Source organism: Gekko japonicus, unplaced genomic scaffold (assembly GCF_001447785.1).
Source record: "Gekko japonicus isolate JY-2015 unplaced genomic scaffold, Gekko_japonicus_V1.1 scaffold277, whole genome shotgun sequence".
NCBI lineage: Eukaryota > Metazoa > Chordata > Lepidosauria > Squamata > Gekkonidae > Gekko > Gekko japonicus.
In genome coordinates this window covers 1,028,697-1,055,919 of record NW_015168055.1, presented here as the reverse complement: position 1 = coordinate 1,055,919, position 27,223 = coordinate 1,028,697, and the positions used below count along the sequence as shown (strand labels likewise).

General features: G+C 42.0%; 3 protein-coding genes across 3 annotated transcripts in view; 2 read left to right on the top strand and 1 right to left on the bottom strand.

Moving 5' to 3' along the window:
- Window positions 1-9,530, top strand: part of LOC107113171 — a 40,262-nt gene extending 30,732 nt beyond the window's left edge. The window contains exons 4-8 of the mRNA XM_015414444.1: window positions 966-1,162; window positions 2,159-2,204; window positions 2,285-2,350; window positions 7,815-7,874; window positions 9,441-9,530. Of these exons, the coding sequence (XP_015269930.1) occupies window positions 966-1,162; window positions 2,159-2,204; window positions 2,285-2,350; window positions 7,815-7,874; window positions 9,441-9,530 (459 nt within the window). The remainder of the gene's footprint in view (window positions 1-965; window positions 1,163-2,158; window positions 2,205-2,284; window positions 2,351-7,814; window positions 7,875-9,440) is intronic.
- Window positions 9,531-10,102: 572 nt separating this feature from the next.
- On the bottom strand, window positions 10,103-12,006 carry H3F3B (H3 histone, family 3B (H3.3B)). The gene is made up of 4 exons (XM_015414481.1): window positions 11,816-12,006; window positions 11,211-11,352; window positions 10,907-11,060; window positions 10,103-10,808 (listed from the first exon to the last, which is right to left on the bottom strand). The coding sequence occupies exons 2-4, from the start codon at window positions 11,336-11,338 to the stop codon at window positions 10,680-10,682; spliced, it is 411 nt and encodes a 136-aa protein (XP_015269967.1). The 5' UTR covers window positions 11,339-11,352; window positions 11,816-12,006; the 3' UTR covers window positions 10,103-10,679.
- A 6,588-nt stretch (window positions 12,007-18,594) lies between these two features.
- Window positions 18,595-27,223, top strand: part of UNK (unkempt family zinc finger) — an 85,673-nt gene continuing 77,044 nt past the window's right edge. The window contains exon 1 of the mRNA XM_015414469.1: window positions 18,595-18,765. Within this exon, the coding sequence (XP_015269955.1) occupies window positions 18,668-18,765 (98 nt within the window). The 5' untranslated portion in view covers window positions 18,595-18,667. The remainder of the gene's footprint in view (window positions 18,766-27,223) is intronic.

Genomic DNA, 27,223 nt, shown 5'->3' with positions numbered 1-27,223 from the left:
GAACGTTTCGGCCGCCGCCCCCCGACGCCCCCCCCCCCCGCCGCCCTCCATTTTATTTCTGGGATCAGCAGGTTCTCAGGAACAGCATAAGGGGGCAAAGTGGTGGTTTTCAGTTGGATGGAGGTGTCAGTAGAAATCACTGCCCCCTCTTCCAAAAATGGGGATACTGTTCCGTCAGAGGAACTGTGTGGCTGGATACTCCCCAGTGTCTGTGAACTGTATAAAGCAACAAGAACAGCTTCCTGAGTAACTAAATGCTGTCTGCCTTTTCTTTTCTGATGTGTATGCTCTACCCCCACATATAATGAACTTGACTCACAACCAGGGGTCATTTCGTAGAAAAAGACTCATTAGCATAACTCATTAGCATATGCCACACCCCCTGACATCACCGGAAGTGTGTCCTCCCCACAGCCGGCAGCGACCTCCAGCGGGCACCAGCAGGGAGCTCCAGGCCCCGCCCTCCCGCACCTCACCCGGGGGGATGGCGTCCCCCCGCGTCCCCCCCCCAAATGACCCCTGCTCACAACTCACAACAGAACATGACCTTCATTTATTGCTTTGAGTGCTTTGCTTTTATCATAAAAAACAACACCGAGCAGAAGTTGGATAAGGGAAGGCAGTAGGTGTGGCTGGCTGAGAGTGTTGCAGGAGCATGTGTGTGGAGCTTTGCGTCTGATAGGCACTCATTAAATAGTAACCATTCCTTGTTAGTGTTCAGATGGATTATGCTGGTAAAGGACACTCCATTTTTTAAAATTCATAGGTAACTCTGGGGAACTGCACCTTGCAATACTTAACAGCTAGGAGTATCTCCAAGGGTAAAAACTGAACAAGCCTCAATTCTATAGAGCTTCTGGATAGCACACACCAGCATTGTATCTGGATTGGGATTACTACAGGTCTGATGAGCGATGCAAGATCTTCCTTCCCAGTGGGCAAAATCTCTCTCTGTTTCCCCTCAGGCTGGAACGGTGCTACAGAAGCTAAAGGGCAAGCCACTGAGCTTCCGGCTAATTCGGTGGAAATGGCAAGATGGAGGGACGTACGCGCCACTGCTGCCCTACCTGAAAGTACTCAGGGAGAAAATCCCCAGCTTTCAACTCCAGCATGAACACACACACAAAGAACAGACTGAGGGCTGGTGCCTGCAGGGGGGCAGGTAGGGGGTTCAGAGTGGGAGCAGAATGGTTGCAAATTTCAGTGTTTTGGCATCAGTGGGCTAGTTGGAGTTGTAGCTGGAGCTGTGTCTTGTAACTGCACTGGGGACTTGCTGGTTCTTGGGCTGTTTTCAAGACTTTTACCTGCAACTGGCCTGTTGAACACAGGGCTCATGAGTCCAAACTTCCAACACAAAAAACATATAACTGCGATGTGCCATCTTTTAATCTCCTTGGGGAGATTTAAAATAAAGTTCTACATTGAACTAGGAAGAGAACTGGGAATGCATACATTGTTCTCTCTTCTATCTCTCTCTCCCAACTAGACGAAGGTTGGAGGGAAAAGGCATATAAGTGCATGAAGATTGTGAGGTAATGGAAGGTATATTCAAGGTCAAGCCAGCTTAGAGGCTCTACCTCTGTTATTGTGGGTATATACAGAGAGTCTGTGATTCTGACTTGAAGTGGAGATAATTCTGGAAATAGAAGGCCAATTAGTATTTTCCTTTTTTATTTACTATGGTTTGAATGCATGCATCTTTACATATGGCTATTTTTCACCACAATGGATTGGATGTAATAACTCCCTTCAACTTGTGAAGAGTCTTCCTCTGATAGGAGTCTTTGTCTAATGGAGGAAATCCTCATCCTTAAGAGTTTGGCAGAAGAGTTTTTGAATCCCACCCATTACATGTAGAAGTGTGGACCCCATCACTTCTTGCATCTATATTACCGGGGGCGGGGAGGAGCAATCCTTTAAATGTACAGGCACCATTCAGAAATAATGTGCTGTACACATGTATGCTTACTAGGAGTATCTATGCCAGTGATGCACTCACTGCCCAATAGATTGGTTTCTAATATTTAACTGTTCAAAACCATCCAGAAAAGGTCTTGTGTGGAAGCATATTGCTCTCAATGCAGCCAATAAGCCAATGCTACACCTTGATGTGTTCATAAACTTCCGGGCCTAATTATCTTGACTCTTCTGTTCTCAGGTTGCTGTACAATCTATGGTACTTAGGCCAAGTCAATGTAGGAAAGGTAAGGCAACGAGTCTAGAATTTTCTTTATCTTCCCATTGCCATTTATTGGTCATTACATTTTTCTGATTCTGCTTTTAGCATGGAGGCAAAGAAGTGCTAGACCGAGGCATCCAGACGGTTTTAGAAAAACATTTACCACCACAGGTAAGTTTTAGGCGATGACTTCTCAGTGTTTGGGGACTAGAATATGGGTACAGCTAAAGTGATTAGATGTATCCCTGTTTATTTCCACAACTGTAAATGTTTGTTTTAATCTTCATTGGTGGTGGAAAGTGCTGTCAGACCTCAACCAATTTATAGCAACCCTGCAGAGTCTTCAAGGCAAGGGTCTAATGGAGGTGGTTTGCCATTGCCTGTCTCTGTGTAGCGACCTTGGACTTCCTCAGTGGTCTCCCATCCAAACACTATAATCAGGGCTGACCCTGCTTAGCTTCCTTGATTTGAGGAGATCACGTTAGCCTGGGCCATCTGGTCAGGGCTTAATCTTCATTATTGTTTTCCTTCGTTTAAGATGGCAGAGTAGACGTTGACCATTGTTAACCAATTACTTGTTACTAATTGGCAGTGCAGATAGGAATCTGTGTTACAGGCCTGGATGAGATAGGAAACCACCCTGGACATTGGTAATTGATCAGTCTTCCATAGTAAATATATACGTGCCATTAAGTTGAAGCTGGAAGAATATCATGTGAAAGGCACCTTTTCCCTGCTGATCAAGAGCCCTCAGGTCAGTCCTTGTATGAATGCCTGATGGGGCACATATAGAGAAGTCTCTTGGCTTCATCCAGTCAGTAGCACAAAAGGGTAGACTGTTCTCTGTCCACATAGTGAAGAATCTAGTTGGAACTGGAGAGGAAAGGACAAGTATGGTACAGGAAATTGAGTAACTTCTCTTCCTTCTTCTCTGAGGTAACTAATATGTTAGGCGGAGAGAGCAAGACAGGAGGAGCTGGAAGGTGTAGCTTTGGCAAACTGATAATTAAAACAAGTTATGAACCTGAGGAACTAGAAAAGAATGCACCCTGAATGTCTGGGCTGAATTTGTGCAATACAATGGGGAATGTTCTGGTGTTTAAGAGAAAGCACACTCAGAAGGTCTGTAGCTCGGCAGTTCGACACCCTAGTGCCACATGACGGAGTGAGCTCCCATCTCTGGCCCAGCTCCTGCCAACCTAGCAGTTCGAAAGCAAGAAATTGCAAGTAGATAAATAGGTACCGCTTTGGTGGGAAGGCAACAGCATTCCGTGCACCTCAGCATTTAGTCATGCTGGCCACATGACCACGGAAGCATCTTCAGACAGTGCTGGCTCTTCGGCTTGGAAACTGAGATGAGCACTGCCCCCTAGAGTTGGATTTGACTAGCTTTCGAGCAAGGGAAACCTTTACCTTTTCCATAATAGTGTGATTACAAAATAATGATTATTTTTTTTAAAAAAATGGTTCTAACTAAAAAGTGCAAAACTTGCACTTCCTGAGAAAAAGAGCTGACAATTTGCAATTGATTTGTTTGCTATGAGAGAACCAACTGGTTGTAGGAAAGAATAGGAAGGTATCTTCCACACAGGGACAAGCTTGTGCTATTCCCTTGTTGCTGCTGTGGCTGCCAATACAGCACAGCAATGGTGGGGTTTCCACATGGCAGGTTTCCCTGCTACCATGGCTTTTTCATTTCTTTTAATTGGCAATTGATCACTAGATTACTACAACATTAAAACAATCCGCATATCCGGTTCTCTGAATTCTCAGGTTTCCATTTTAAAAAACTAAGAATCTATGTGGATTAGATCTAAATAAAGATCAATGGGAGTCTATTTGTTCTAATTATCTGTTTAAAACTAACGCATTGAACATTAAACTTCAAAATTTTAAAGTTTATTCCCAATGGTATTTAACACCTCAAAAGTTAACTCATTTAATACCTAATGTATCCCCACAATGTTGGAAAGGTTGTGGTGGTATTGGAACATTTAAACATTGTTGGTGGGATTGTCCTGTGATCGCCAAGTTTTGGAGACAAATATTAGGACGTATAGAGAAAATCTTAGATTTTAAGATTTCATTTACTCCTGAATATATACTCTTAAATCATTGGTCAGACAATTAAAAATTAGGAAAAAAAACAGATCTTCTGTTAATCCTTCTTTTATCAGCAAAAACTTTGATAGCTCAAAATTGGAAATCAAAGAAAATTCCGACTGTAAGTCAATGGTATATGAAGGTATGGGACTTGGCGGTCACAGACAAATTGGCTTCCCAGATAGCAGCAAATGACAATATTAAAACATCCACAAACGTTTTGAAAAGATGGTTTCCTTTTTTTGAATTTATTACTAACTCTACGAATAAGATCTGCTTAGTACCTAAGAAATATTTAGACTTCATGTTTTATTGACTGTTCAGTGAGGATTGTACCTAAAGACAGGGGTCATTTCGTAGAAAAAGAGCTAGGGGAACTCATTAGCATAACTCATTAGCATATGCCACACCCTCTGACATCAGGGGCCCGGCGGTGGACCTGCAAGGCCAGCGGGAGTGTGAGGAAGCCCCGCCAAGGCCCTCCCTGGCCCCAGGCAGGCAGAGGCAAGGAGAGGCGGGGAGGAAGCAACTTACCCTCCCTCTTCTCCTGCCTCCTCCTGGCTGAATGAGGGGTGGAAGTGGGGCGGCCGGAAGCAGGGGGCGGGGCTTCGTCATGTGCCCCGCCCCCTGCACCTCACTCGGGGGAACTGCGAAATGACCTCTGCCTAAAGATACGAAATGTAAAGGGTGTTATGTAACAAAAGTTTTGTGTTCTGTTTGTTAGAGGTTAGAAGAGTTGTATTTTTGTAAAATTTGTGGTTTATAAAATAACAAAATAAAAAACTTAAGTTTAAAAACCCCCCTAAGAATCTAGCCCCTTTCATTGCAAAGATATACCTTTCTCTTTATATCTTTGCAATGAAAGGAGCTAGAGACTTTGCTGGGAATTCAGAGTACTTAATACACAGATTGTTGTAATAATATGACAGTGTTCAACTGCTGATTTTAAAAAAGGAGCTCCTCAGTGGAGGGTGGGAATGGCTGTCATGGGGGTAGGAACAGGGGGAAAATGCCCACTGTGTGGGACGGGGAAGCCCAACCTTTCCCACCCACTTGGAAGCCACCCAGGCTTTGCTGTGGTCTTTTCGAATTAAATTAATTGGGGAAACCCCGGGAGGTACATGAATACATCACAATGCTGTGGGGAAGCAGGAAGAACCCCCAGCTCCAACTACATCAAACCCAGGGCGAATAACCTGTGTGGAAACAGCAGAAGGAAGTAAGATGAAACTTTAAAGGGCAAGTGGCCCTAGAAAGTCTCAGTAATGTTTTGATTGTTCACACAAAGCAATCTACTACTAAACATTGTGTTTTAATTTTTCAAAAGTCTAAAAAATCAGGTCTCTAAAAAATGCCAAGGAAAAATACAGAAAATAATGGGATGCTGTTGGTGGACTACTGAATCATCTGAATTGTTCAAAAAAGCTGACTGAACAGGGGTAATTCCAGGCTAAAACCACTAGTATGGAACCAAGAATCTGCCAGAACTTGGTCAGGATGGCATGTACACTGATGAAATGTTACGTTTAAGAGGGAGGGGGAAGTCCTGTTGTTTGTGATCATTAGTTATGAAGTTCTCCCGAGGGGAAGACCCGAGTTTTAATCCACTGCCTAGTAAATGGGTTGGTTTCTGCTTCCTTTACACAATTTTGGTAAGAGTGAGTGGACCCAAACACACACACATAGCCAGCTCTCAGTTATGCTTGCCAAGCCACCAGTCCTTTTGGCTATATGTATTCTCACTCTTAAAGGTGCCGCTGGACTTGTTTCACCTTAAATGTATACCGTCTCTTCAGAAAATCATTACAGCATAAAATGCTTAGTGATGGTTCACAGTTGCTCGTGTTGAGATGCTACAGAAATGCTGAATAAATGAAGACTGAATTCATTAAGCAGACACAGAACAGATGGTTCTGCCCCCCCCCCCCCCCGCAATGCAGGTTGATGAAGCTATCAAAGAGGGTGGGGGGTATTTAGTCAAAGAATCACCCCAGCTGTGTTTACAGTTACTTTAAAACAGCTTGAAACTGATGTTTGCATTGTGTTACTTTAGTGTGTCTTGGCATTTATGTAGGGTCAGTGTGTGGATTTTGACTCTCCTACCACACCAGTGAAAACATACAGTTCTCCAGTCTGTACAGTTTGCTGCTTCTTTCCATTCTGTCTGTCTGGCCAGCAACCCACCAACTGTCAATTTCACAGGCTTTCCTAAATTCCTGTCTGGACCAGAAAATAAGCACCTGAGATGGTTCAGAACTACTATAGTGCTGATACTTTGGCAACATCAGGCTGTGTTCCTAACATACCCAGGATACAGCATTAGTGCAGTGAACTACAGCTTCCTGCCCTTGTATTTGTAAAATCCATTGTCTTCAGAGGTAACAAACTGTTACCAGACACAGAATTGGCTGGGGGCAGCCATATGCATAGCATCCTATAAAGGCTTCTCTGCCACCAGCGGCACAATTCAAAATACCTTATATATCCTGTGATGTGATTATAGCTGACAAGCAGGACAGGCTTGTTTCACTTGCTTAAAATGGTGGTGTTGCTGCGTGTGGAGAAGCCGCTTCCAAATCCTGAAGCTACATGCGGCCGTCAGGGGTACAGCCCTTGTGAAACAGTGGTAGAGGCAGTCACATATCCTTTGCTCACCATCTACCCTCCAAAAAGTATGCTAGATTTCCATTGCAAAATGCTCAGTGTCCCCTTCAGAAGCTCTCACTTCAAGCTGAAAGGCAGACTGGAGGAGCAGCTACAAAGATCATTCCCTTTTGGAAAGAAACGGTGGCCTTCTGTGTTTGTTGCAGTCTAGGTATCTGTTACCCAGATGAGCAGTTAACACAGCACAATGCTCCAGCTCTCAGTTCCTTTTCAGCAATCACTTCGCTCTGGCCTGGCCATCATAGCTGTCTCTCTCCATCCTCATTGTTAGAGAAACACAATGGCTAGGGACATTACTTTAGCTGGGAACTATCAAAACTCACACCCTATTCTTTAACATGGTTATTACAACTCATCTGGTGGGGGAAATTAACATTTGGTAATCAACTGTGGTATCCTTGGGCGGATTAGAGCAGCTCACTGCCAGGGTTCACATAACGCCGTGGTGAGTCCCAGCCTCATTTCCCGGAGGCCTATTTTTACTTATTCCAGGCGAGTGCTGAATTGCAATGCTGCAGTAATATACCAAATGGGGACTCGGTTTAAATGCAACTGGCAGGAGTAAGCATAAGATCATGAATCACTTTCTGGAGCTAAACCTGCACCATTTGAATACATAGCATCGTTTGATTTTGAGAAGATTCATGCCATTAAAAACCGTGTACATCAGCATGAACATTAGTGAAAATATGTCAATTTACACAATTTCTAAGGTGCAGCAACTGTCAAAATAATGTAGTTTATAAGCTTGAGTCTCTGACTGGATCACTGTGATTTCTATCCTTAGTCCTATCAAGTCTGAAGAAGGCAAAATTAGTTAATCAACTAATGCTGCTGACGCGGAGTAATTTTAATGTTATTCTTCCAGGAGATTTTATTTGATGTAAAAGAAACCGAAGTCCTTGTGCTACAGAAAATTTCTTCAAAGGTGAGAATGTATTTTGGCTTGGATCCAGACAAAGTTTACATTCACAACAACCCTGTGTAGTAGGTTAGGAGGAGTGTGTGCAACTAACCGAAGGTTGCTCAGCAAGCTTCCATGTCAGAGTGGGGATTCATATCTGTGTCTCCCATATCTGTGTCTAATCACTACACCCCTCTGGCTCTCAATACATACACCACCTATGAGGAAACACCAGTTTTTGTATGGCAGGGGTCATACTGTATTGTAGAGCTAAACTCCTTCAGTAACGGTATTCTAGTACACAAATGCGTATGTTTAGCAATAGCTTATTAAATCATTTTATTATCAGCAGGTTCTGTTCCATTACCCTTATACAGACATCTCCTGTGTGGGACGGCGTCTGGACAACAAGTGTCTCTTTGCCTTCTGTATTGTGTAAGTTCAAAAGATGCAGACATTACAACAGGCTCTTATTATGCATTCACCCACTTTCCAGTACAGTGGTAATTCACTAAAGATGCATAAAAGCAGGGTGTAGGAGGGACCTGATTTCTGAGGTTAGGCATTTTAACAGAATTTAGTTGTTCTCCCAACAGACTACAAACCTGTTGCTTCTATCCCTGAAGTTCCTGGTAATAAATTTCTGTGAGATAACTCAAGGTCAGAAGCTATATATTTGCACAATTCATACTGGTTAAACTAGAAGAGGAGATTGGATTTATACCCCGCCCTTCACTAGGAAAAAAAGATGTATAGTTCCAGTGATACCTTGATTCCCAGGTGACTTTGATTATGTAAAACAGCCAGTTACCACATATTCTCCCTTTGACGTCCAATAAAACCCTTATTGCTTGGCAGAGTAACTGACATGCAATCTATCATGGATGACACTACTCAGTGGTGTTAATCAGTTAACATTCCTTTTCAGCGGGCTAAGATTTAACCTTGCTCAGATAGAGACTAAGGACAGGACACAAGACACCAAGAACTACAGCTCAGCAGCCACATAAGTGTTGGCTATGAAAGGGTCTCATCTGTATTTCATTTTACAGAATTTCACCAGAGTCTCCAGATCACAGTAGCTTTGGCTGTCTTGTGTTTCAATCAAATTCTGGGGAAGAAAGTGAGGAAATTGTTAGAAGAATTGGTAAGGATACTTGTACTTTTGGCATTTTGTGGTCAAATAAGTCCTATATAACTTATTAGCTGGGTAAAAGCTCAGTTATAATGACTTCTCAGGTGAACACACTCACCTTGTGTTCAAGATTTGAAAGCAGGGGTGGGATAAAAAAGGAACAGGAAACTTAAGCAAGGAAACAGTATTAAAGCAGTGTAACATCCTAATGTAATCTTGCTGTACTGGTTACACTTGAAAGGTTTCCAAAACCAGGTTTATAGCACTTAAGGAGTGGAAGGGTTGATGTCAATGAACAAACATTCCCCATGCATGTCTCACAGAACTCTGACACTACCATTCTTTAAGCATATTCCCTATGTAGCCAGCATGTAACTGCTCCAAGGGTACAGTAATCAGGACTGCCAAGTTAAAATGTTAGCAGAAATCATACTAATGAGCTTTTGTTTCTTTAGCTGTTGGATTTAAACACACTGAATGGTTTGTTTGATGGCGATGCAATGGCTTTGCTTCTGGCAGTGACCTACTTTTTGGAACCTCACTAGTTTGAATCAACTGTTTCAGTCCGTGAAACCCTGCAAACATGCTCTTGGGATCCAGACACTACTTGATGATGATGAGAACTTTGCACTGAAAGTATAACTTTGAATATATCCTTTTATTGAATTGTTTAGTTTTTTACTGTTTTTTCACATCTACACTTTTCAGAATTTAGAATAAATTAAGATGAACCCATCTAGGTGCGTACTATTTCTAACTGTGTACAAATTTTCTGAAAATACGAGCTCAATATATAATACATCTCTGAAGCAATAAAAACACATTGAAACACATTTGGGATTTGAAGTCATGTCTCATAAAAGGAAGAGGGGAAGTGTTTAAGTAAGCTACCTCTTGGCCTTTCGTTTGCCATTTAAAACTGTTGTGATCCACTTAGATTAGGTTTAGAACAGGTTTAACAATAACATCTATCCAGTGTAAACCAGAGTGAGTGGAAGTTAATACTCTATGGTTAAGTTACACACCAAGTAAGGGGACAGGACTAACCTGGTTTGATTAGAGATAAAAAGCCAAGAACATAACAAGGCTGTTTTCCCCACATCAATGACAAGACTCCTTGAGTGAATGTAAAACATTTAATTTAAAAATGTTGACACTACAATATATAAAATAGCTATTATAAATGCACATAGTGTATTCTATAGCTGCCAGGTTCATGTTTTTAGGAAACTGTAAGTTACACTGTGGTTAAGACTTGTAGTTTCACCCTCCTCAAAGCCCACACACTATCACAGTGATGTATGGTCAGACTTAACAGCCCCAATTGTTAAACACTTGGATCAAGTTATAACCAGTTTTATTGCAAAAAGAACCCTGTACACATTTATATCAATTCTAGTACCTTACAATTTTAGCTACCCAACAAGTCATTAACATACAGAAACATGCATGAAAAGCAAGAAAGATCACCCATCCCTTCTGCATATTAGCAACTTGTCACTACTGAGCAACAAGGCTCACATCACTGAGTTTTAGGTGAACAGTCACTTTTAGCATTCATCCTGAGTGAAAGATGGAATGACTTAAGTACAAATGTAACATATTATAAACAATTTCATACAAAAAAAAATCACAAATCAAAACCAAAGTATTTTACAGAATTTACTACAAAACACCATAAAAACTGCCTCCTCTTAAGCTCTCTCCCCCCGTATCCTACGAGCCAACTGGATGTCTTTGGGCATGATGGTAACTCTCTTGGCATGGATGGCACACAGATTTGTATCTTCAAAGAGACCCACCAGGTATGCTTCACTAGCCTCCTATTTCAAGACAAAACAGACATTGTTAAAAGCCATGAACCAAATCCCCTCCAGGATTCAGTGTACACAACAGGAGCTGTTGATGATCACAACTATACCTGCAGCGCACCAATAGCTGCACTCTGGAACCTCAAGTCTGTCTTGAAGTCTTGTGCAATCTCCCTTACAAGCCTCTGGAATGGGAGCTTGCGGATCAGAAGTTCTGTGGATTTTTGGTAACGACGAATCTCACGCAGTGCCACAGTACCAGGCCTAGAGAAATATTAAACAGTAGTAAGTCATACAAATCTACAGCACAATTCCTGTCAATCTTTATCTTTTTTACTGCAACAACCTCTAGAAGGCAGCCATTTTAATGAGCTGCTGTTAAATGACTGCCACATCTTCCACCTATTATTTTACCTGTAGCGATGAGGTTTCTTGACGCCACCAGTAGAGGGAGCACTTTTCCTTGCTGCTTTGGTAGCCAGCTGTTTACGTGGAGCTTTGCCACCAGTGGATTTACGGGCAGTCTGCTTAGTACGGGCCATTTCCCCTTACTTTTCTAGAACCGAAAAAAAATGCAACGTGTCAATACAACCGCCATCTTGTCTCCTCTAACACACTCAAACATGCTCTGAAAGAAGCATTTGAGTCACAACCTCCAAGCCACACCCGCTCCTAATAGCTCCCCCTTCTCGGGGGAAAGCGCGGAGAGACAGCAGATGTCACCGGACAGCCCCCCCCCCCGGTCGGGCAAGCAGCCAATCGATGACATCCCAGCAGCAGCAGCCCCTGAACGAGTGACGCCGACTCCCGCCCACGCGCAATAGTAAATACGAAGCCAGATCTCTCCCCCCACTCCCTTGTTCTTAGCTCTCCGTGACAATTACACTACAACACACAATCATCAGGTTCTCTTTCCCCGCACTGCTCGAGCAACCGTGAAACTGGTCTTTACTCACAAGACGCCCCCCGAAGACTAGAGAAAATGTTCCCATACGGTTTCTCCTCCAATTTAGACTCACCGCTGTCACGAATAAAAATCCCTCAATACACTTCCGCTTCGATGAGCCAGACGGCGCAGACCACAGCCTACTCCCCAACCAACGAACCTGTAACTGTTCCCTCCCGATCGCGGGGGACACGGCTTTTATAAAGGGAGGAGGCCCATGACGTCATGACCTCACAGCACAGAGACACCGCGTGCGAGTCTATTGGCGTCTACCTCCGCCGACGTCGTGACGCTAATTTACACAAAGGCCGTTTTTCTGGATCGCAAACATGATTGGCTGGACCTCGACACCCTATTGGTTGTTAAAGTAACACGCTGATTGGCTACCATGAACCACAGCAAACCAATTAGAATTGTAGCCGAGACTGAGGCTCTGATTGGATGGCAGAAAACATAGTTTGGATCCTACTTTTTGTCGCAAAGCTCCACAATGGAAAGTCAATGGGAGAGAAAAGCAGTCCGTTTTGAGAGTCCCAGGCTCAATGGGGAGAGCAACTGGGGGGGGAATAGAGCTGAACAAGATGCTTCCACGAGGAACGCAACATGGGTAGTAAGATTAGTCGTACCTCATTTTCATCTACTTTTACCGCTATACACCAAATGTTATAGTCACACATTTGGTTCTCCTTAATGATGTCTAAACAGTGCTGCATCACTATGTCACTTTTAGATATTTAATAGCACCCACTATAGAGATATACTAAGATAACTAAACTGATTTTTATGTATCAAAAATGTGGAAAGCATTTCTGCTGAAATAAAATGGATATAAAATTATTTTACGAGAACCACTAGGAATCCATTCTATGTACTAGGCTGCTTGAGTAGGGTTGCCAGCCTCCAGGTGGTGCCTGGGGATCTCCAGCTTTTACAACTGCTCTCCAGCTGATCTCCCCTGGAGAAAACAGCTGCTTTGAAGGGCATTGTACCATGCCGAGGCCTCTCCCCTCCCCAAACCCCGCCCTTTCCTGACTCCACCCCCATAGTCTCCAGGTATTTTCCAACCCAGACCTGGCAACCCCCTATGCTTGAGTCATGTATAATTTTTTTTAACTGAAGTGTCATATTTGTAATTTACAAATCTCTGTTATATAAATATATATTTTACGTAATCGCAACTTGACAATACAGGCTCAGGTTTTGGACAGGGGGTCTTGTTCTGCAGTATCAAAACTACCACAGAGAGAGAGAGAAGTATAGCCTGATGCTTACGCAATTGCTGGAAGATTCAGGTGGGCAGCTGTGTTTTTCTGAAGCAGCAGAACAAAGTTTGAGTCCAGTGACACCTTTAAAACGAACAAAGTTTTATTCAAGGTATGAGCTTTTGTGTGCATGCGCACTTCCTCAGATACAGTGAAATGGAACGTATCAGATAAATATCTTCATTATGTTGTATGCTAATTTACTGGTCAACCTCTGCCTATATGTATGGACTGGTAAGTTCCATTTCAACTATCTGAGGAAGTATGCATGCACAAGAAAGCTCATACCTTGAATAAAACTTTATTGGTCTTAAAGGTGCCACTGGACTCATACAATTGTTTTCATATACATCCTTCATCCATTAAATGTACTCCAAATTATTTATTTATTTATTATTTATTAAGATTTATACCCCGCCCTCCCCACAGAGCGGGCTCAGGGCGGCTTACAAGGGGCAAAGCCCATATAAAACAGATAAAAGCAATAAAACATTCATGACAGTTAATAAAATTAAAGTAACACAGTGCAATCCTAAACAGGTCTACTCAGAATCCTGTTGAAGTCTACTCCCAGAAAAGTGTTCTCAAGTTCCACTGAAAGATACTTAGTTTCCTACAACAGTTACTTCATAAAAATTAGTAAATTGATGACAGAGTTGGTCTACCTTCAATAAAATGGCTATGTTTAAGAAGTTTATTCTTATTGTTTATTTCTAATATTAATGGCACTTCACAGAGTAACATCAATAAAACAGAAAGGGTTTGTTGGCAAGCGTGAGTCTGGATATGTATTTACTGGCTTGGGCATTTATCTTGAACTGTGGAAACATGTTAAAGTATCAGTGTTTTCCACACAGTCTCATCCTGTGTTTTTAATTACATCCTGTGCACAATCAAATTAAAATTAAGGCTGCCATCAATGGGACATACTGTACTGGGCAGTAAAGTAATGTCATCCCCCTTGTCTGTTTGCCTGGTTCAGGGGGGAGAAACTCTAAGGCCAGTTAGATGGCAAGAGGGTTCAACTACTGAAGGATATACTGTATACTTTACTGAGTCCTGTTTCCAGTAGACTATGGAGTATTGTGTTGAAAAGGTAACTAATGTACTACATGTGGTATGAAGTAATATCAGATGGATCTCTTTATACTTCTATAGAAATGTAACAAAGCACTCCTAATTTTAAACCATACACATTATTCTCAGAGCCAGTTTAGTATAGTGGTTAAAGAGTTTAGGATCTGTGAGACCCAAGTTTAAATCCCCATTCTGCCATGAAACTTGCTAAGTTACGTTGGGCCAGTCACACTCTCAGACTAACGTACCCCCACAGGCTTGCTGTGAGGGTTAAAAACAGGACGAGATAAATGTACACTGCCCTTGGAGCAAGGGTGGGTTAAAATGTGGTAAATAAAATAAATTCTAGAGCACCATAATGGAATCTCTTAAGGACAATGAAGTATCTCAGGATGTAGCACTGCAATTTTCTTTTGAAATAATGGTTTAGCAACCTTAATAACACTTCACAAATTACTTTTTTACAAGACACATTTTAACATTCCCTTCTTCCTTTGTATATTTATTAGGCCACTTAGTCTACAATTCACTCATATGCCCAACCTACTTAACAGGGTTGTTGTGACAATAAAAATGGAAACGGGGACTGTGACGGTACCTCTCCTTTATTCTGTGTGGTTGTGATGTAGTTTTAAATTTCTTGTTGTTTCTTTCACTCAAAGTATGTATTGCTGCCACCAGGAATTTAATCCCAGTCTTTAATTAACCTTTCCCACAGTATTGTGCCCAAGCTCTAAGGCACCTTCACTGGACTATGCAGTTCTGAGGATAAGACACTGGGTTAACAATAAACAAGATAAAACTTTATTGGTGAAAGAAGCGTATTGGTTACAAGTTGTTTTGTTAAGTTGCTCAGTAAAATCTTTCCCTTTTTACTCAGCCTTTTCCCTCACACTCTTAAAATACTCTGACTATATTAGATTTTGCCTAATATGCCCCCTTAAGTATACCTTTATAATCTTAATGCCTTTCACAGCACTTCTATATGATTCTAGTTAGAAGACTACTTCTCAGACTCTGTGTAGATTAACCCCAACTGACAGCTGCTGACTTCTGACTACACTCTTCTGACTTCAAACTGAACACTCTGCCTTCTCTCTTTACACCCCCCCAGCTCCACCCATACACTCTCAGTCACCAACCAATCACCTCACTCATCTCCCTCTTTCACCACTCTTGTTCTACTGACACTTACCAACCATTTAAAGAAACACACATATATAACTTGAAACCATTACAGGGACATAGTAAGCCACTTTGGGTATCCAAGAGAGAGAAAAGTGGGATAAAAATGAAGTGAATAATACAATTAGAGTAAAACAAACTGAAGAACAGTTGTTTAGAACATTTGTAAACTGCTTCTCCACCAAGCATTCTTGAAGCTACTTACAACAATTAAAACAAATGATCACAAAAATCTAATACAACAAAATAAAATAAAAACACAAATAGGTACAGTAAACATGAGATGTTTTTGTCATGGGAATTGTAATGTAAATCAATTTCCTCATAGCAGTTGTCCACTGAATTACATCTAAACATTCAGGAAAACAATAGGTTGAGGACTACACCGTTTTTATATACATAAATAAGGGTTTAAATGGCAGAGAAATGGAGACTTCCAGTCTTCAAGAGTTATGCTGGTAGGTGACTTTAAGAAAATTGTTATTGTACTAAAACAGTATTTCATCACTCCTTCTCCCCAAAACATGATCCTATATCCTGATGCAGGATTGTGATCAAATCTCCCAGTACTAATACAAGGGGATCTCAGTTGCTGCTTCAGTAATGCAACAAAAGTACAGCATTTAGCTCTTACAGAGAACATGTCTGTCATGGCTGAGGCAGAGCAAGTCTGTTCACTGTGTCCTAGCATCCCTGTCAAGTTGTTTTTTAGCTCCAAACCCACAAGCACTGCCTCATGCTGATTAGGAGGTACAAAGCAAAATTTTCTCCATGTTTAAAGACAAACAATTCTGTTTAAAGGCCTTAAAGGGATGTTATTTAGCACCATGCCATGAAAGGCTTCAGTTGGCCATTTCAAAACTTTAAACTTCTACTAAAGGGGCAGGACATTTTTCTCCAGGTCTGTTAGCAACCCTAGTCTGGGTTGTTTCACACAATGTCACGGTGTAGTTGTGGCACCTCTGCTTGCAAAAGTACAGGAGATGGATAGGGCTAGTCTGTACCTCTGCTAGTACCTATTTCCAAAAATAGCAAGAACAGAATATTCTATTCCCTCTGTAAACTCCATTACCCTAACATATGTAACAACCTATTAGTAAACACATTGTATCTAAAACCTGACCATACATTTATTTACATTGTTTATAGTCCACCTTTCTCATTGGTACTCCAAGATACTAAAATGAAGAAGGAAAGCCCTGGAAGGTTAGTAACAATAACAGCCCAATCCTACATGTGTTTACTTAAAAGTAAATTTCACAAAGTTGAATGGGGTTTATTCCTGGGTAAATATGTTTAGGATCACCGCAGTAAAGAAAATAATTTCCAGTATATAAGTCAGGAGCACTCTGTTAATTTTAAGTAACATTGGTACTTCATACTTCTGAAGCCATATGTATACACAGAGATAAATACAAGCATGGCATGAACACACACAGACTGCAATCCTATGGACACTTTCCAGAGACTAAGCATGACTGAATAAATGGGACTTGCTTCCAAGTAGATCTGCTTAGGAGTACTCCCATACACACTCTTGCTTTACAGGTAACACAATACAAACCAAGAGAGAAATGCACATTCTCATCTTGTTACATCAGTAACTATGTAAGGAAAATCCATTCAGGAAGTTGCTAATGAGAATAAAAGAGAGACGGTGGAATGCCTTGTTCTACTGAGGGAAATGGAACTAAACTTGTTTAACTGATTTGTGGATTACAGTTTTACATCTGATTTTGATTACTAGGCCATGTTTAACATTAGGCTATTATGCCGCAATATATAAATTTATTCCCAACCAATTTTGTTGGTAATTTCTACTTTACTTTAAGTAAAAGTAGACTGGAGTGTGAGGGTTGTGCAATACATACTTAAGAGAGCAATCCTAAACATGTCTACTCAGGTCTGTTTAGTGGAACTCCAAGGAAAGTGTTTTTAGGATTCAACTGTAATTATGCTAAAACATACTGGCTAAGGAAGGCATTTAGCTGTGGATCTTTCAAAGCTAATCAGGGCCCCCTGGTCACACGGGCCGGATATGGCAGGGGGGGAGGCGCGGCTAATTGCCCCGGCGCAGTTTGATCCGCGATTACGTGATCAGATGCGCCGGCAGCACACCTTCCCTCTGCGTCGGCAGGTAAACTAGGGACCAGAGGGGAATGCCGTGTGCCGGCGCGATCACACCACGGCACACGGGAGTCTGGAGGCAGCCCGTGGCAAACGTTTACTAGTACCTTGGAGGTACTAGTTTTTTAACTCGCATTGTTGGCGGTAAGCCACGGGTGCGCTCCACTTCCCAGATGTTGGGGTGTGATCGCGCCCGGATAATCCGCCCACCATCTGTGCCTCTCCCGCGGCAACTTTGCCGTGTGACCAGGGCCAATAAACTGTATTTGCATTCCAGATAGAGCCCTTTATTTTCAATAGTAATCCGTTTAAAAAGAAAAATACACTTCACTAACCACATTGTTACATGAAATTAATCCTATAAACACTTACCTGTAAACCCTGTTGAACAATGTGAGATTTAAATAAAAATGCACAGGAATGACTTCAATAGCTTTAGAAGGGTGTGTAATCCTGTTTAGGATTGGATTGTGGTGATTTACGGGTTTCGGATATTGCATTCATGTAACATGCCTAGTTACCATTGCAAAGATGTAACTATTTTGTTGATGTAACATACTTTATGGGAAGCTACTCGTAATTGCAGACTGGTATCACTCAATTAAAAAAAGCTATCATGCTGTAAATAAAAAACAGAAATTATATTAATAGGATTTCATCTAATCGACGATCCCTAGTCCTCTAACTACCCCCTTTTGAAATAAAGAAACTGGAGCCGTCAGCAAGAATAACATATACATTAACCATTTCTTGCTATATACAGATCTCATTTAGCCTTTTAAAAAAACACAAACTACTAAAGCTACAAATCTACGAGTGTTCATTAGGAAGTAAACCTTGCTGAATTTAGTGGCATTTCCGAATAAATATCATTAGGGTCGGGCTATGACAGTTTACGTAAAAAACAACGTTGGTTTAAACGGTTGGTGGCTTCCATAGCAGTGCTCCTCCTGGAACCGCTCGATCTTAATCCACAAATGAGCTGCTCGAAACTACAATTCCTAGTAACCCCAGACAACGTCGCATAATCCGGGACAGCGAGCGCAGAGTATCGCTGGAAATTGTAGTTTACGGAGCCGGAAACCCAATAGAAGAAAATAGGGACTTTCCGCCATCACCGGGACTACAAGCCCCAGCATGCTTTGGGTGACCCGGGGCGGCAATGGCGGCGGCAGCGCCTGCGCATTGCGGTCTCCGTGCGGACCGCGCAGAGTGAATAATAAAGCTCTCCTCGGTGGTAGCGGGCGGTGGCGGAGGGAGCGGAAGGCAAGAGCATGTCGAAGGGCCCGGCAGCGACCGGGCCTTCCGTGACCGGGCCGGTGGCGCCCGCCAGCGCGCTCCAGGCGCAGCCCGAGAAGCCGCAGCACTACACGTACGTAGCGAGAACACCCGCAGCCGCCACTTACTGCTGCCGCTCCTGCTGCCGCCGCACCCCTCCGCCCGGCGCCCGCCCGCGCGCCACACACGCCTGACGTCAGCGGGCAGCGTGCGGCACGCGCACACGGAGTCCAACCGCCCGCCCGGAACCGGCTCGAACCGGTCGTGGCCGGCCTGGGCCCGTAGAATCCCGCTTGAGTGGGAGGGGGCGGGGCAGGAGTTGACACCCCCTCGCGGTTTTTCGCTCCCGCGCTCGAGAATGTGCGCAGACCAACCCCATATTTTACACCCCCCACAGATAGGCTGAGGCGCGCAGTGAGCACGGTACGCTGCAGTTCGCGTGCGCCCCCCCCCCTCCCCGGCGTGCTGCCGCTTGTGGCTCTGCTCTGGCCTTGGTGTGTAGGGGAGAGTGCGCCGTCCATCCATTCCCCCCATCGTCTCCCGTTGTACTGCCAGTCTCTTGCCATCATCACCTCCCCTCCCCCCCCCCACTAGGGTACCACGCTACCTCATGTCACACAAAGTAAGGTGGCTTTATAATCAGTTGTTCAAAAACAAGGTGGGGTGTTGTTGTTATACTTTTCCGGTGTGTCTTATAAAGAGCGTGTGGCCCTGGGCTTGTGCTGAAAACGAGAAGGGCATCTGTTGGTTCCCTTATCCCAGACAGGACAGTTACAGAGAACGGTTTCAAAATAAAGAGCATCTAAACAATCGTGCTAAAGCCACGTTGACTTTCCTTGTGTTTGCAGATGGCTGTGACTAGGTCTAGTTTGTTTCTCTCTAGCTATGCCCAATTAAAATTTAAAAAATAAGGGGAGTTGTGAGGGTTTTTTTCTGTTGAAACTAGTATTGGGAAATAAAGGATATCAAGTTTCACGGAAATGGCATGTGGAGTAGTGGGATGTTAAGAAAATTGATGTATTGACAGTTGGTCTAATACAAAAATACTTATTTAGGTAAGAAGTAGTGAAAATTAAGGGTCATTTTGGAACCATGGAGTACTGATGAAAGTCTGTTATGTTTATTGCAGGTTGCATGAGGAAACTGTTGATTCAGCTCTGTTCACAAATCCTAGAATCAGGTCTTATGACCTAATTCTATCAGCAGCTGGCTCACCAAGTACATATTGGAGATAACAAGGAGATTTGTGGTACCTTAAATATGAATAGATTTATGACATAAAGTTTGGTGAGCTAGAGGCTGTCAGATACATGAAATTGTCATTTGGGATGTGTCAGTGAGTGTTGTGCAGCTTTAATCATTGCAACCTTAGCTTGCTGGTTCAAGTTCATGTGAGATCTAATTTGGCACAATAGCATCTATCTGTGGTGTTATGCTAGCAACAGCCACAATTTCCATATATGCTTACAAAACTTGGATGGTAGAGCATGGACCAGAGGACAAGAATGGTTGGGGAATGAATTGCCATCAGGCATCTTAAAGGCATATTGGTGTGTTGTGTACTTGCTTAAATACAAGGAATAGCAGAATGCAAAATATTTTGGATATATAAAGTATGATAGAGGCAGCAACATCACTATGGTACAGCTTAATTATTAGTTGGATGTAACATTTTTGTTACAGCATTCCAAATGGAAAAGTAGGCATGCTTCAGTTGCAAGGCAGAAGATGCGACTACTGTTATAACTGCCAGTATATCAGCTATATGCCCCTGTTTGTATGTCCGTTGGGGTATTTGTCCTCTACTGAAAATTGTGTGATTTAAGCTTGAATGTATGTTACTACATCAGTAGAAATGGAAATAGTGAATTAAATTATACCAAGCATTCCTCAAAAAGTGTGTGTGGGGAAATAACCCTGTATGGTCCAATATCACTTTAATTTATATTGTTTTTAATACGTGTCTTGAGGGTGCCATGTTATTGCAAGTTATTGGTATCTGATGAAGGGAGCTCTGATTCTCGAAAGCTTATGCCCCCCCAAATCTTGTTGGTCTCTAAGATGCTATTGGACTTGATGTTATTGCAATTTACTGTTCTCGGTGCAAGAAAGTAACTCAGAATCTTGCAGCAGAATTTTCAAACTTACATTTTAAGAAAGTCAGTTCATAGTATTGTATGGGTGTGCACTTCTGTGCTCATGTTTGTTTGTTTTTGTAAGGAGAGAGCATCAGACCCCTGATTCCCCCAATTTCAGGCAAGGCAGTGCTACTGGAGCCTCATCTTAATATTGCTGAGATATGATGTATATATAATAGGGTTGCCAGCTCTGGGTTGGGAAATACCTGGAGATTTTGAGGGGAGGTTTGGGAAGGGGAGGGACTTCAATGGGGGATAATGCCTTAGAGTTCTTTTTCCAAAGTGGCCATTTTCTCCATGTGAAATGATCTTCATTTCCTGAAGATCAATTATAATAGTAGGAGATCTCCAGCCACCACCTGGACGTTCAATACAATAGTGAAACGCACAGTATATATGTGAACAGAAAGAAATTAACTGTATGTGGCATCAATACCAATTTCAAAAATCAATAAATAATAATAATACATAATTCATTTATAGACAAATAAACCATTTATACAATTTCCAAATCCTAAGCAAAATTATTAATACAATACACAATTAATAATCAGGGCATAAATGATTTAACGTAAGTCCTGTATATGGCTCACAAAGTCCAAAACACAACAAAGTGCTCAGTCCCTCTTAATGAGCAGTATGCTTCACAGTGTAAAGGGGGAAAACAAGCTTCCAGAAGGTATCTACTCCAACAGTTCCAAAAGAGGAACACTTGAACGGTTCCAAAAGAAGAACTACGGGATTGCCAGCTTCCTCAATATGCTCCACGTTTCACCAATATGGCTTTATCAAGTTGGAACCAGTAACTTGAAGAATATTACTGAAAAACTGTCTCAGTGTATTCAGTTCACAAAATCACTTTCAAAGTGGGCTATGCCTTCACAACACTCAGTATTCTCACAGACAATAGTGACAATAATACTGTTCATTAGGAGGGACTGAGCACTTTGGAGTGTTTTGGACTTAAGTGAGGATGTTGCTGGCATATGGAGTGCAGCACTTTAACAGCATCATCCTTTAGGACTTTGAATAGCTCAGATGGATTACCATCATCTCTGTTAGCTTTGTAGTTAGTAAAGCTTATTTATTTATTCATTCATTCAACTTTTATGCCGCCCTTCTGCTGAAGCGGCTCACAGCATAATAAAACCAACATAGATAAAACAATCAATCCATAAAACAACTTTACATAAATACAATAAATATAAGTAAAAGCGGCTCGGTATATCATTGCAACTAGACATCAACCACATTGTTATCTACCTATACAGAATACATGCCTTGGCAGGTTGGCAAGGCTTGGCTGGCATACCGTCGCTCTCCCTGATATGCCTGGCAGAAAAGCTCAGTCTTCATGGCCCTGCGAAATTGCTGGAGATCTCGCAGGGCCTGGATCTCACTAGGGAGCTCATTCCAATATGCTGGTGCAGCTAGCGAAAATGCTCTAGACCTAGTTGTTGTCAGCTTGGCCTCTTTAGGGCCAGGAAGGGTCAGGCCATGTTGCCTATTTGACTTCATGCTTCAGGATGTCTGGCTTGAGGTCAGCGATCACACCATCATGGCTGTCAAGGACACTGAGATCTTTCTTGTATAGTTCTTCTGTGTATTCTTGCCATCTCTTCCTAATCTCTTTTGCTTCTATTAGGTCCCTACTGTTTTTGTTCTTTATCATGGCCAGCTTTACACAAAACGTTTCCTTGATTTCTCCAATTTTCTTGAAGAGATCTCTAGTCCTTCCCATTCTGTTGTTTTCCTCTATTACTTTGCATTGTTCATTTAGGAAGGCCTCCTTATCTCTCCTTGCTGTTCTCTGGAAATCAGTTGGGTATTCAGTTAGGTAAATCTTTTCTTTTCACCTTTGCCTTTCACTTTCCTTCTTTCCTCAGCTATTTGTAAAGCCTCATCAGACAGCCACTTCACTTTCTTGCATTTCTTTTTCTTTGGGATGGTGTTGATTGCTGCCTCCTGTACAATGTCACGAACCTCCATCCATAGTTCTCCAGGCATTCTGTCTATCAAATCTAGTCCCTTGAACCTATTCTTCACCTCCACTGTATATTCATAAGGGATGTAATCTAGGTCAAACCTGAATGGCCTAGTGGTTTTCCCAACTTTCTTCAGTTTAAGCCTGAATTTTGCAATAAGTAGCTCATGATCTGAGCCACAGTCAGCTCCAGGTCTTGTTTTTACTGACTGTATGGAGCTTCTCCATCTTTGACTGCAAATGATATAATCAATCTGATTTCAGTGTTGCTCATCTGGTGATGTCCATGTGTAGCATCGCTTCTTAGGTTGTTGGAAGAGGGTGTTTGCTATGACCAGTGTGTTCTCTTGACAAAACTCTGTTAGCCTTTGCCCTGCTTCATTTTGCTTTCCAAGGCCAAACTAGTCTGTTGTTCTGGTTACCTTTTGATTTCCTACTTTTGCATTCTAGTCCCCTATGATGATAAGGACATCTTTTTTGGTGTTCGTTCTAGGAGGTGTTGTAGGTCTTCATAGAACCAGTCCACTTCAGCCTCTTCTGCATAGACTTGAATTACCGTGATGTTAAGTGGTTTGCCTTGTATTCGGAGATCATTCTGTCATTTTTGAGACTGTATCCCATTACTGCCTTTCTTGCTCTCTTGTTGACTATAAAGGCCACGCCATTTTTTCTACAGGATTCTTGGCCACAGTAGTAGATGTAATGGTCCTCTGAGTTAAATTCTCCCATTCCGGTACACTTTAGTTCACTGATTCCCAAGATGTCAATGTTCAGTCTTGCTACCTCATTGATTCATAGATCTTACATTCCAGGTGCCTATGGAGTATTGTTCTTTGCAGCATTGGACTTTCCTTTCACCATCAGACACATCCTTTCAGCTTTGCCCCAGGTGCTTCATTTTTTCTGGGGTTATTTGTACTTGCTCTTCCCAGGTCTATTGGACACCTTCTGACCTGAGGGGCTCATCTTCTGGCATCGTATCTTTTAGCCTTTTGTTACTATCCATGGGGTTTTCTTGGCAAAGATACTGGAGTGAGTTGCCATTTCCTTCTCCAGAGAATCACGTTTTGTCTGAGTTCTCTGCTGTGACCTATCCGTCCTGGGTGGCCCTCCACGGTGTAGCCTGCAGCCTCAGCCAACCATGCAAGCCCCCTCGCTGCATCAAGGTTATGCTCGTTACAATGATGTATTCCTGCCTATCACTTTCCATGTATAGCATCCTTTGATGTAACATGGGATAGGTTAAGATATTTCACTTTGAATAGAGTGCAGGCACATTAGTATGCTTCCAGAGCCTCAGGATAGTAGCAGTGACCTTAGAGAGAAATATTACGTCATCATAACCCTTCCAAAATTGAAATTTTAGGCAATGTTAGATATGGAATGAGATGCAACTTCAGCGTCACATAAAGCAAGGCAATTTAGGAAGCAACCCTGAGAAAGAAGTAGTTGGTTCCATTAACCAATTGTACACCTTAGGCTGGTTAAGTAATATAACTTGAAACAGAATGTTTTTCCTTTCTAACAGTATTGTGGATAAGAACTGAAAATAGCAGCTGTATGGTTCTAAAGGATATGTTGTAGTGCCAGGAGCAGCTTTTGCTCATCACTTTTAAAATGTGAACCTATCTGCATAATGAAAATACTTCTGATGTGGTATCTTCAAGCAATATCTTTCCGTAATAAGCAATGCTCATTTTTAATATATGTCCCTGGTACTTGTATGTGTTAACGTTAGAGAGGTGAAATTTCCGGAAATTTTGAAGCTCGGAAAAAAACCGTTTTTCCAGGAAAAATGAAAATTTTTGGAAAAATTGAAAAAAATGCTACATTAGCATTTCTTTTGTTTTTTCTAGATTGAAAGTCATTCTGTTACTTTAAGAACATAAAATATGACTATGGACATTTTTACTTGGCATGAATTTATCACAACTAGCATATTAAAAATATAGTGTATCCAAACAATTATTACAAACAGAATACCCACCCACATGCAAAAACAAAACTGAAACTTTTTTATTTTCTTCTGACAATCGCACCTCCTAAAGGAAGAAATGCATCTTGTTCTTGCATTGGAGAGTTCATTTTGTAACCTAGGACTTGCTTGTCCTCAGTGTACAGAAATTAGATCCATCTGACACCATATATATATATATATATATATATTCTTGCATTGGAGAGTTCAGTTTGTAACCTAGGACTTGCTTGTCCTCAGTGCACAGAAATTAGATCAATCTGATACCATATATATATATATATTTTAGAAATGATTTGGAAAATATTTGAACACCTTGTCTTAAAATATATTATTCATCATGTTAAAATAAAACGTTCCATAATCAATTTTTTTTCTTTTTTCAATTTTTCCAATTTTTCGGGGGGAAAAAGGCTTCAGGAAAAAAACAGGGGGAAAACGTTTCCCCCCCGAATTTTTCTGGTTTTTTCCCGGGCCTTCACATCTCTAGTTAACATGTAACTTCTGATCATGGTCTGTATTTTTTCTTAAAGCTAGCAAAACATATTTCTGTAGAAAATAAGTTTGCTATTTGTCTATGATGGCCATGTAAATTTAGTGCTATGGAAATTCTGTACCAAGGAAAGCTAGGTTTCTCTTAGCTGTTACATTTTTTGAAACTTTTTATTCTTCTGCACCTTCATTATACTTTTACAGGTTATTGAGAGGAGGAAAGAGGCATGTGTTGTAGGAGTTTCCCCAATATTTTAAAGTACATATCCAGAATTATATGAACTAGGAACTTGTTATGTTTCTTCTTAAAGGTGAGTTTGTAACTTAAATTCTGCCCTGTACCATATTCTGTCCTTGTGTAAAATACACACATGCATGCAAAGAGCCAGTTTGGTGTAGTGGTTAAGTGCGCGGACTCTAATCTGGGAGAACCGGGTTTGATTCCCCACTCCTCCACTTGCACCAGGCTGGATGACCTTGGGCAAGCCGTAGCTCTGATAACAAGCTGTTCTTAAAAAAGAGCAGTTTCTGTCAGAGCTCTCTCAGCCCCACCTACCTCACAGGGTGTCTGTTGTGGGGAGGGGAAGGGAAAGGAGTTTGTAAGCCGCTCTGAGACACCTTTGGGTAGTGAAGGGCGGGGTATAAATCCAATCTCTTCCTCTTCACATGATGTCATAGAATCATAGAGTTGGAAGGGGCCATACATACCATCTCGTTCAACCCCCTGCCCAATGCAGGACAGCCTAGAACATCTCTGACAAATATTCATCCAGCTTCTTCTTGAAAGGCAGCTGATTCTACCTCTGAACCACTCTGACCGTGAAAAAGCCAATACCTTTCTGCATATAATTTAAACCTGTTGCTTCGGGTCCTATCCTCTGCTGCCAACTGGAACAGCTCCTTGCCCTCTTCCAAATGACATCCTTTCATATATTTAAAGAGAGCAATCATGTCCCCCCTCAATCTCCTCTTCTCCAAAATAAACATTCCCAAGGCCCTTAGCCTTTCCTCGTAGGGCTCAGTCTCCAGATCCCTGATCATCCTCGTCGCTCTCTTCTGCACCCTCTTGATTTTGCCCACATCCTTTTTGAAGTGAGCTTCCAGAACTGCACAGTACTCAAGGTGTGGCCTGACCAAGGCAGTATACAGAGAGGCTATGACCTCCTGTGATTTCGATGCTATGGCCCTTTTAATCCAATCCAAGACTGAATTAGCCTTTTTTCGCCACCGCATCACACTGACTGCTCATATTTTTACAGTCCACTCTTACCCCAAGATCTCTTTCACATACACTACTCCCTAGAAACCTATCCCCCATCCAGTATATGTGCTTGACATTTTTGTGGCCCAGATGTAATACTGTGCATTTATCTTTATTGAATTGCATCCTGTTCGCAACTGTCCACTTCTCCAGAGTATTCAGGTCTTGTTGAATTTTAACTCTATCTTCTTGGGTGTTTGCTACTCCTCCCAATTTGGTATTATCAGCAAATTTAATGAGTAGCCCTTCTACCCCTTCATCCAGATCATTGATAAAAATATTGAAAAGTACCGGGCCCCAAACCGAGCCCTGCAGCACCCCACTGGACACCTCCCTCCAATCTGATGAAACGCCATTGACCACCACTCTGGGTGCGGTCCTCTCACCAGTTCCCTATCCACCGAACTGTCCTGTAGTCCAGTCCACAGTCTTCTAGTTTGCCCATCAGAATGTCATGGGGAACCTTATCAAAAACTTCACTGAAATCCAGGTAAATCACATCAACAGAGTTTCCATGATTCAGTAAGCTCGCCACACAATCAAAGAAGGAAATCAGGTTGGTCTGACAAGATCTGTTGGGGACAGAACCATGCTAACTACCCCGGATCACGAAGTGGTCCTTCAGATGCTTACAGATAGATTTCTTTAAAATCTGCTCTAATATCTTCCCAGCAACAGATGTCAGACTGCCTGGCCTGTAGT